Raw genomic sequence first — 10,652 nt, 5'->3', positions numbered from 1 at the left:
TTCAACTGAGAATCAAGTGAAAAAACTCTGCGGGTGACACAGAGTAGAAACTCAACAAATAGCCACTTTCCTTCTCTTCCTTCTTCCCAAGGTACTTTAAGGGCCCTGAGCAGATCAGAGCTGGGCCTCTGAACAAGAAAACCAGGAAACTGCCAATTATTGTACTGGGACTTCAGGCAAGTTCCTGTCCCAGAAGTGCTGGGGACTCCATTTCTTCATCAGAACCACTTGCTAAAGTCTCTGGGACCACTGATTGCCAAACACTGGCCTCTTCCCAGCCTTCTCCCATTTCTGCCTCTGCAGCATGTGACCCTGCCAGGACTTGGACTTGGGTGAGGCAAGCAAGGGTCCTGGGGCACAAAACTGAAGAAGGCCTCACTCTCAAGCTCCATTTTGCACCTCACTGCCTTGCTTGCCTCACTCTAGTCCAGGTCAGCTCCTGACAGCCCTTCTCCAAACTATTTCTCCCTTTTTCCCCCCAGACGTCATTTTCTCCTGGTTTCTCTCCTAAAGGCTCTTTTCTGTTTCCTGCAGGTCCTTCTTCCTACAGGCAGCCCTCAAACTGTGGTGTCCCCTCAGTGTGGCGGGACTGTTCCTCTTTTCCTCTTGGGCACAAGCTAAACTACATTTCCCAGCCTCCTGTGCATGGAGGCCACCATATGACTGAATTCTGTCCAATGGAATGTGAGCAAAAGTGATGCGTGTCGCTCTAGTCTTCCCATGATCCTCCCTGGGAATGACAGAGCCACAAGATGGAAGGAGTCTGGGTCCCTGAATGACCTCATGGAAGGTCACCCTCCAAATGCCAACATTAAATTGTTACATAAGCAAGGAAAAAGCTTCTCTTGAGTTCTACCCCTGAGAATTGGGGGTTGTTTGTTACAGCAGTTAGCCTGCCCTGACTAACACATGAAGATTCTCTCCACAGCTCTCTCCTTTTCTCATTCTGCACAGTTTATGTATTTATCCACCAATGCCGTTATTTAAATTGCTATCTAACATCAGATGAGTCCTTAATCTATATCTCCAGCTCTGACTTCCCTTGCAACTTCCAGGCCTCTACTTCTAACACCCCTCATGGGGAGTTCCCTGGTTGTCGAGCGGCTGGGATTCAGCGTTTTCACTGCTGTGGCCCGGATTCAATCCCTGGCTGGGGAACTAAGATCCTGCAAAGTGCGCGGTACGGCCAAAATATAAATAAACAAATAAATAAATAAATAAATAAATACTCATGTTTTCCCCCCAAACTGCTCATCTCTTTGCATTTCCACATAGTGATGTCAGCATCTCCTCCATTTTCCAAGATAGAAACTTTAAGAGTCTAACCTCATTCTTCCCCCATCACCTCAACAGTCAATTAGTTCTAAAAATCTTATTCTCTGAATAAATATATTTCAAACCTGACCTCTTCTTTCACCTTAGGCCAGACTCCCACTCTATCTAACTTGAACTAGACTAATGCTCCCACCTCAGGTCCCACTGCCTTCAGGCCATGCTCCTGGATGCCAGTTTCATTCAAAGGACAGATCTGACCTTGCCATGGTTTACTTGAAAACCATTGTTTGCTCATTCATTAATCCATATACCCCTCCATTCAGTAAACACATATTAGGTAGACATGCCAGGCTCTGGCCTCTGGAGCCACAAAGATGACAAGTGGACTTGAAGGGGCTACACTCTAATGAATGGGGGACACCTTCACATGATTACAGTCTAGTTGTTCGTACTGTCACGCAAGGTGCTGTAAGAGTGGAGGAGAAATACTCTATCTGTTTGGAATGGAGGCAGCAAGGGCAGCTTCGCAAAGGCAGTGACATTTGAGCTACATCTTGATGGTTGAGAGGAGTTTGGTGGGAAGTCAAGATGTGTGTGTGGTTGGACAGGACGGGGGTGGGAAGGCTTCTGGCAGAGCATGCGCAAACGCAGGAGTGAGTATGTGGCCCTTTCCATGGCCGGCAGCTTTGGGGATCTGGGGCATGGTCCGGCTAGGCTGTCCTGAAGCCACTAGCTGGGCAGGCAGATGCTAAGCACCCCAGGGGGCTAAGGCACACAGGCACCCATTGGCAACTCATTGCTGGGGGCATGTAGATGGTCTCCAAATTACCCCGGGTTTTCTGATGGCTAATGGCTCGACCCCCAACCTCCCCAGAACAGGAGCAGAAATACGAATGCAGAGGAAAATGAGGCGTAAATGTCCATTTTCAGAAATGAAATGTCCTCAGAACCATGCTTTGAGGCCCTTTTCCTGTCTGCAAAAGTGAATTACATTAATAGACTTCTCAAGACCGTCCCCATCCAAACCCTTCTTCCATCTGGAGTTTGCACTGGATGACAAAGCTGTATTTGTAACCGTGATCGTAATGTGCACTCTTGAAAATAAAATAGAAACATGCATTTTAAAATATAAGATGAAGAATAATACACTGTATATGGTTGTGCGTGAGAGAAAATCCTGTTATTTAAGAAACTAGAATGTGCTGGTAGTTTTGCAAAAGAAGAAAAATGTTATTTTACTGTCAGGACAAAATTAGTATTTTCAATATTTTATTATTTATTTATTTTGGCGGGGGTGAGCAGGTTCGAGCCCTGGTCGGGGAACTAAGACCCCTCGTGCCTGTGTGGCACATCCAAGAAAGAAAAAGAAAAGGCGCCCAGGCTTGTGTGGTGAAGGCTGGATTTCCACCCCAGCTCGCCCAGGCATGGGTGGCAGAACTCCGGGCGGATCCGTGGCCACTTTCCGCCCCTTCTCTCCTCATCCCTCCTCCACACGCCCATGAACTGACCCACCTGGGGGCCCTTTCCCAGCCTCTGGTGTCCCCTCCAATCCAAACCACCTGGCAGTGACACTCTCATGGAGTCCCGTGGCCTCTCCTTTTGTAGGTGAATGCATCTGCTCTCATCCACTGCTCCTCTGACTCAACAACTTCCTCTTTGCAAATTTCCTCTTTGCCCTGGGGAAATACCAACGACCTCTGGTCCATGCGGCGCCCTGGGCTCTGGCCTGGGCTGGTCTCAGAGACAGCACAGTTGGGTCTTGTCCCCTCCTCTCCATCCCAGAGCCACAGGGATGCCCCTGGTTCTGGAGGCCTGTCACAGCTCACTCTCTCACTGACCCTCCTTGGAGAATGGAAGAGGGGATACAGACAAACACATTAAACTTGTAACAGCATCAGCAAGACCTGGGACTCTCATGTGTGTGTGCTGGGGAGCGGGGGGTGGAGGGGGTGGGGGAGTGGGGAGGGCTTTGAGGAAGGGACATAGCGGCTGAGCTGAAGAACCACACTTGGTCACACATGCAGTCTTTCTGTCAAGCCCTGCTGCAGACGGAATTAAATCTTCCACCTCCACCCCATCGGAGCAAAGACGAGGGCGCCTATGTTCTCAGCACCTCCTGAGGGCAGCAATTCCTCAGCCTCTGCAGCCCTTCCTGCCCCCTCCCTCACGCCATCTGTACTCACCACTGCCCTTCCCAAGCATCACCAAGTCCTCGCCTCTTGCACACAAACTGCATGCATGAGTGGACCCACGCAGATGCCGAGATTTCTAAGAACTACATCTGCCCAGAAACTCTTCTCACCTCTGCTCTTGGGAGGAGAAACAGCTGAAGCCTCTGGCTGCCTCGGTCCAGATTTGGGGGAGAATGTGGTGGCTGGGACCGTGGGCCAGCCTAGGGTCCAGGGACCGTCTCAGACGCACCTGAGAGCACAGCTGGGTGACACCACCCAGCCCATGCTCCAGGCTGGCCCAGCACAGAGCACTGGGGCCTGGAGTTAAAGGCAGTTCATGGGCTGAGCCGGTAGGACTGTCCTAATCCATGGGGCCAAATGTACTTTCCACAGTAATCCTAAAGTGGGAGTTTGCTGGGTTGCTATTTCCTTCTTCTTCCCAGACTCTGGTATTCCTGGGGAATCCTCTGAGAAATCATAAGTCAAGGAAGTTTGGCCTTTACGGAGACTCAGCAGCTGGTTTCAAGGACAGAAATGTGGAGAAAATGTGATGGGGAGAAGTAGGGGTTGATGAGGAAAGGTCGTTCATTCTATGTACAAGGGTTCAGTGGGTGTCAGCCCTGATCTACGCGCGGGGTGTGGGTGCTGCGTGGGCTGCTGGCTGGAAGAGCTGCATGAGGATTCAGGGTGAAGATGCTGGGTGAAAATCCAAAGGGTGCCGGGTGAAAATGCTGGGTGATGATGAGGCTGGACGTGATGACAGGAGGGAAGGTGATGAAAGCGGGAACGATTCTGAACTCCAGTCTTATTATTCTCAAACGTTAAGGCGCCTCCACATCTCTCTCTTCCGGCCCATCAGAAGCAGAGGTCTCCGCAGCCTCATCCTTGCTGCCCACCAGTGGCTCTTCCTCCCCGTTTAGGCTGGGGGCTGGCCCAGGCTTTAGCTCCTCCAGCGCCACGGAGCCCTGGCGAGACTTCCGTCTACCAAAGAAAGTGGTAAGTGTGGGCCGCTGGCCAGACCCCTCCCCCTGGGGGACCCCAGAGTCATTGTTACCCCCAGACGCTCCCTCTGTTATTGTCGCGGCCTCCTCGTGAGACACCTGGGCTACCCCAGCCCAGGCATTTGCCACCCCGTTGTGTTTTCCACTCCTGCTTAGTGTCAGTACTCCTGTCTTCCGCTTCTGCCGCTGGCGCCACAGCAGGAGTAGTGCCACGAGGGCAGTGACCACCAGCAGGGCCACAAGCACAGCTACCAGCAAGGTGCCATTTGTCCCCCAACCTGAATTTGGGGAGGACCTACTGCTTATGTTTGTGGAGGACGTTGGGCTGGATATTTTTACACCAAAGATGGGGGAGCCACTGGTCCCCCTGGGGGTCTTCAGAGAGGTAGTTGCCATGGTGACAGGAAGTCCACTGGTCTCCTTGGAGGTCTTTAGAGAGCTAGTTTCCATGATGACAGGGGGTCCGCTGGTCACATTGGAGGTCTTTAGAGAGCTAGTTTCCATGATGACAGGGGGTCCGCTGGTCACATTGGAGGTCTTCAGAGAGCTAATTGCAATGGTGACAGGGGGTCCACTGGTCCCATCAGAGGTCTCCAGAGAGCTAGTTGCTGTGGTGACAGGGGGTCCACTGGTCCCACTGGAGGTCTCCAGAGGGCTAGTTGCCATGGTTTCACCAGTCGTAGTGTGGAATCCTGTAGATTTCATTACTGGGACAGCAGGTATACTGGTTGCATTAGAGATTTCCAGGGGCATTGATAATTTTTTGGCCGAATCTTTCTGGGAGATTATTGACTCATTTACAGGAGGGCCCCTGCTGGCAGCAATGGAAGTCCCAGGAGAGGAAGCCTCATTGGCTGTATAGGGAGTTGAGGAAGGCGGGAAGATCTTGCGCTCAGTGCTGTCATCTGTCTTAGGGACCTCGGTTGTTGCAAAATTAGATGTCATTGAGTTGAATTTTGTGGTCTCATAGATATTTGAGACCAAAGAAACAGAGGACGCTGTGGGTTCCAACCTCTGCAAAGTAACTGGGCCATCCAGAGACTCTGAGCTCACGTTTTGGGCCCAGACGCTCCCAAAGAGGAGGAGAAGCAGGATCATTTCCAAAGCAACAGGCATGAGCAGGAGTTGGGACCTGAGGGTGGGGAAGTGGAAGAAATAGAATACATAAGGAGCTGGGGGCGGGGGGGGAGGACCTAGCCAGGCCCTCCCCTCCTGCCCACTTCCCTGCCAACTGCCGGGCCGAACTCTGCGGTTCAACGGCTTTTTCCACCCTTGCTTTTACTAGTATCAGAAATAACAACACGCTGGCAGCTCCCCCATTGAATCTATCCCATAGGCCCCCTCGGGCGTTGGCAGCCCCCGCTCCAGCAATAGCCACCCCCTCCTGGCCCGCGCTGACCCTATTCAGCCCCAATGGCTCCTCATCTTCTTTTCCCATTATCTATCAAGGTCTTCTCAAGCCAGAGGCACATTCCCAGGTCCACTGAAGCCCCTGCCCCACCAAGTCACACCACTTACCAGCTCAGTGGATAAGGGCACAGGGCTGGGACCAGGCTGCTCCAACTCCTGAAGCTGAGGCAAGACTGGTGGAGGGGCCCCAAGGGGAAAGGAAGTGGCCCTGGCTCCACCCACCCCAGCATCCTGCCCCACCCGCCCTGCTCCTACATTGCCGTGTGATGAGAGAGGTATCACTCACTCTTTCAGGGTCTGAGATGATGACCGGGGCTCTGGGGTCTCAGCTGAAGCAGGTGGGGATGGTGGGCGGGGTCTGGAATGGGGATTCCCGGGTCTCCTCTGGAAAATGGGATGGCAAGCCGTGAAGCTGGGATAGGGATATGTGCCAGAGCAGGGGTGGTGGAAATGCATGCTTGAGAACCAGGGGGTGTGGAGGAGGAGATGGGAGGGGAAGGTGGTTTCCTTTGCCTTTGAGGTCCCCAAGCTGTTAGGCCAGCACCCAAGGCTAACACTTCTTCTGCCCCAAGAGCTCCCAGGAAGTACCAGGGCAAGAGGAAGCCCTCGACTCTGGCTGGGGCAGTGGAAGCCTTTGCAGGCTGTGTGAAATCCCTGGTGGGCTCTTGACTTCTCAAGAAGCTTGCAGGGGGAGGTCACTACAATGGCCCCCAGTCGTGGACTGCCCCACTAAATCAAGGTGGTTATTAAGCACTGTATATGCTATGATCTTATTTTTGCAGAAGACTTACAAAAATGTGGGAATCTACATGGAAGGCAGTCTGAAAAGGTATTCACTGAGGTATTAACAAGTTTCACTGGGTTGGTATGAGTAGAGAGTTCTTTACTTTCTTCTTTGGGTGGTTGATGTTTTCTTACTTTCCTTTAATTTGTAAGCTTTGACTCTCAGTATGTGTACGGTTTTTTGCCTTTCTTTTTAAAAAAAAAAATCAAAACTGATTTTTATGTTGTAAAAGTAATAATGCGTGTACATGATAGATGATTGAAACAGGCCAATGTCGGGCCTGGGACTGTACCCCACTCACAAGCTAACGAGTTAGTCTGACGAAGACGTGAGACTCCTGGGTCACAGACATAGGAATCCACTACTCATTGCTCAGCAAACAGCAGGAGCGCCGTCTGCTTCAGTTCCACTTGCCCCCCTGAGTCCCACAGGGGTGACAACAGAGAGGCTTGCCGCGCAGCTGAGGAACACTGAGCTTGGAGAATTTCCTTCTTTTCGAGTAGGTGGTAAGCAAGCTTGCTCTTTATCCTGAAGGGAGACATTACTTCATCCCTCAGCGTTACTCACTGCAAAGACAACCTTGAGAAACGGCCTGGATGTAGAGCGGCCAGGACCTTGTATTGCTGGCATATCAGCAAGACTGTGCAGGGAAGCTCGGGGCTGGGGTGGATTGCCTCTCCCACCAGGCAGCAGTGTATAAAGTGAAAAAGCTCCGTACCGACACCACCAGATAGACCCTGGTAACAGGGTATATATGCATATACACATGTATTTTTTATAGTATTATTATACATAATGTTCCTTGCTTTTCTTTTTTTTACTGAACAGAAGGAAGGAAGGAAGGAAAACATTTCATTGTCAGACATTAGGTTGTCTCAACATTTTGCTGTTGCAAACAGAAAAGTAGGAATAATTGGCTGCAAAGTAATTGGAGGTTAAAATTTTTTTTTTAATTAAAAAGAAGATCAACAAAAATGTTTGTAAGACTGCGTATAGGACTTCCCTGGTGGCGCAGTGGTTACGAATCCACCTGTCAATGCAGGGGACATGGGTTCGAGCCCTGGTCCGGGAAGATCCCACATGCTGCGGAGCAACAAAGCCCGTGTGCCACAACTACTGAAGCCGGCACACCTAGAGCCCATGCTCCGCAACAAGAGAAGCCACCGCAATGAGAAGCCCATGCACCACAACGAAGAGTAGGCCCCACTCGCCACAACTAGAGAAAGCCCACGTGCAACAATGAAGACCCAACACAGCCAAAGATAAATAAATTAAATAAATAAATAAATAAAGAGACTGTATATAGATTCCCAATTTCTCAACCTTTAAAAAAAAATCACTGAAGCAAAACACATTGTTGACAAAATTGTCATTTCAACCAAATTGCTGCTGACAAAGTTGTACATTCCCCGGGCTCAGTGTTGGGCTCCAGTTCTGGGGAGAGTGGAGAGGATGTGGACGGGTCCAGGCTCTAGCCCAGAGTGCTCAAGAAACAGTCTGACCAGCACAGAGTGTAGACCCTGGGGTAGAGGGAGAGATGATGAAAATGTGAACAAGGGGTGGTCACTGTCCTCAAGACATCCCAGAAGAACAATACTTAGAAAACTCTATAGTAGCAGTTGGTCAAGTACAGAAAAAAAGATTCTCTGTGCATGATTCCAGCCATTCCTCACGGCAAGCCCATTTTACAGGTGAGGAAGTCAAGGTACGGAGAGGTTAAGTAATGTGCCCTAGGCATTTAGAATGGGCCAGGCTGGAGTGCCCAGCACATTGCATTCACATAGCACTCACTCTTCACAACAACCCTGTGAGATTCATATCATTACCCTAACTATACAGGAGAAGAAACTGAGAAAAAACAGTTAAGAGACTTGCTGAGGCTCAGACAACCAGCAATTGCTAGAGATGAGCTTCAAAACCATGTTGGTCTAAGGGATCGAGGCCAAGGATAAGGATCTCCCAGGTAGTACCACAAGCTGATACTTAATAACTATGATGTATTTAGAGACATGCTTGTGTATAAGTAATGCAAATAATAGAATACTTGCTACAGTAGCGGCAAGATTCAGCCTGAGGGAGTGTCTAAGAAGACTTCAGAGAAGCAACGTCTTAAAAAGCTAAAGGGTATCTGGTCGCTTCTCTTTCTCTTATAGCCTACATCTCATCTGTAAATTCTGCTCTTTCTACCTTCAAAATGGGGCCATGCTTGACAGCCAAATCTTGGCTTCTAAAAACCACTCTCCTTGGAAAGGAACCAAGGCTCTTTGGAAAATGGCTGATTCCAGGGCTGGAGCAGGGAAAGAACAAGATGAACCTGAAGAGGTATCATGTTCCCTGATTTCACACTATACTACAAAGCTACAGTAATCAAAGCAGTATGGTACTGGCATAAAAACAGACACATAGATCAATGGAACAGAATAGAGAGCCCAGAAACAAACCCACACTTATATGGTAAATTAATCTATGACAAACGAGTCAAGAATATACAGTAGGGAAAAGACAGCCTCTTCAATAAATGGTGTTGGGAAAACTGTACAACTACATACAAAGAAACAAACTGGACTACTTTCTCGCACCATATACAAAAGTAAACTCAAAATTGATTAAAGACTTGAATGTAAGACCTGAAACCATAAAGCTCCTGGAATAAAACATAGGTGATAAGCTCCTTTTCATTGGTCTTGACAATAACTTTTTAGATTTGACACCAAAAGCAAAAATAATAAGTGGGACTACATCAAACTAGAAAGCTTCTTCTTTTTTTTTTTTTTTTTGTTAAACAAATTTATTTATTTTATTGATTTATTTTTGGCTGTGTTGTATCTTCATTGCTGCACCCAGGCTTTCTCTAGTTGCGGCGAGCGGGGGCTACTCTTCTTTGCAATACACAGGCTTCTCATCACGCTGGCTTCTCTTGTTGTGGAGCACAGCCTCTAGGCACGCGGGCTTCAGTAGTTGCGGCATGCAGGCTCAGTAGTTGCAGCTCACGGGCTCCAGAGCGCAGGCTCAGTAGTTGTGGCGCATGGGCTTAGTTGCTCCGCGGCATGTGGGATCTTCCCGGACCAGGGATCGAACCCATATCCCCTGCATTGGCAGGTGGATTCTCAACCACTTTGCCACCAGGGAAGCCCCCAAACTAGAAAGCTTCTGCACAAAGGAAACCATCAATAAAATGAAAAGGCAACCTACAGAATGGGAGAAAATATTTGCAAATCATATCTGATAAGGAATTAACATTCAAAATATGTAAAGAGCTCATACAACTCAATAACAACAAAAAAATCTGATTTAAAATAGGCAGAGGACCCAAATATACATTTTTTTCAAAGAAGACATACAGATGGTCAACAGACACATGAAAAGATGTTTAACATCACTAATCAAATCAAAACTGCAATGAGGGGACTTCCCTGGTGGCTCAGTGGTTAAGAATCCGCCTGCCAATGCAGGGGACATGGGTTTGATCCCTGGTCTGGGAAGATCCCACATGCCACAGAGCAACTAAGCCCACCCACCACAACTACTGAGCCTGTGCTCAAGAGCCCATGAGCTACAACTACTGAGCCCACATGCTACAACTACTGAAGCCCACGTGCCTAGAGCCGGTGCTCTGCAACAAGAGAATCCACAGCAATGAGAAGACTGCGCACCACAACGAAGAGTAGCCCCACTTGTTGCAGCTAGAGAAAGCCTGTGTGCAGCAACGAAGACCTAACACAGCCAAAAAAAAAAAAGAAAAGAAAGAAAAGATATGTGCACCCCTATATTCATTGCAGCATTATTTACAATAGCCAAGATATATAAGCAACCTAAGTGTCATACAATGGGATATTACTCAGCCATAAAAAAAGAATGAAATCTTGCCATTGTGACAACATGGATGGACCTAGTGGGTATTATGTTTAGTGAAATAAGTCAGACAGAGAAAGACAAATAACACATTATTTCACTTATATGTGGAATCTAAAAAACAAAACAAATGAACAAACATAACAAAGCAGAAACAGA

The 10,652-nt window shown here is 48.7% G+C and overlaps 1 protein-coding gene across 1 annotated transcript; it reads right to left on the bottom strand.

The window, feature by feature from the left end:
* Positions 1–3,242: 3,242 nt before the first annotated feature.
* Positions 3,243–5,563, bottom strand: SPN (sialophorin). The gene has a single exon (XM_007186989.2). It carries the CDS (start codon positions 5,561–5,563, stop codon positions 4,268–4,270), a length of 1,296 nt encoding a protein of 431 aa, XP_007187051.2. The 3' UTR covers positions 3,243–4,267.
* Between the last annotated feature and the right edge of the window lie 5,089 nt (positions 5,564–10,652).

This window comes from Balaenoptera acutorostrata, chromosome 15, assembly GCF_949987535.1.
Source record: "Balaenoptera acutorostrata chromosome 15, mBalAcu1.1, whole genome shotgun sequence".
Taxonomy (NCBI): Eukaryota; Metazoa; Chordata; class Mammalia; order Artiodactyla; family Balaenopteridae; genus Balaenoptera; species Balaenoptera acutorostrata.
This window is presented reverse-complemented; position numbering and strand designations above follow the sequence as displayed.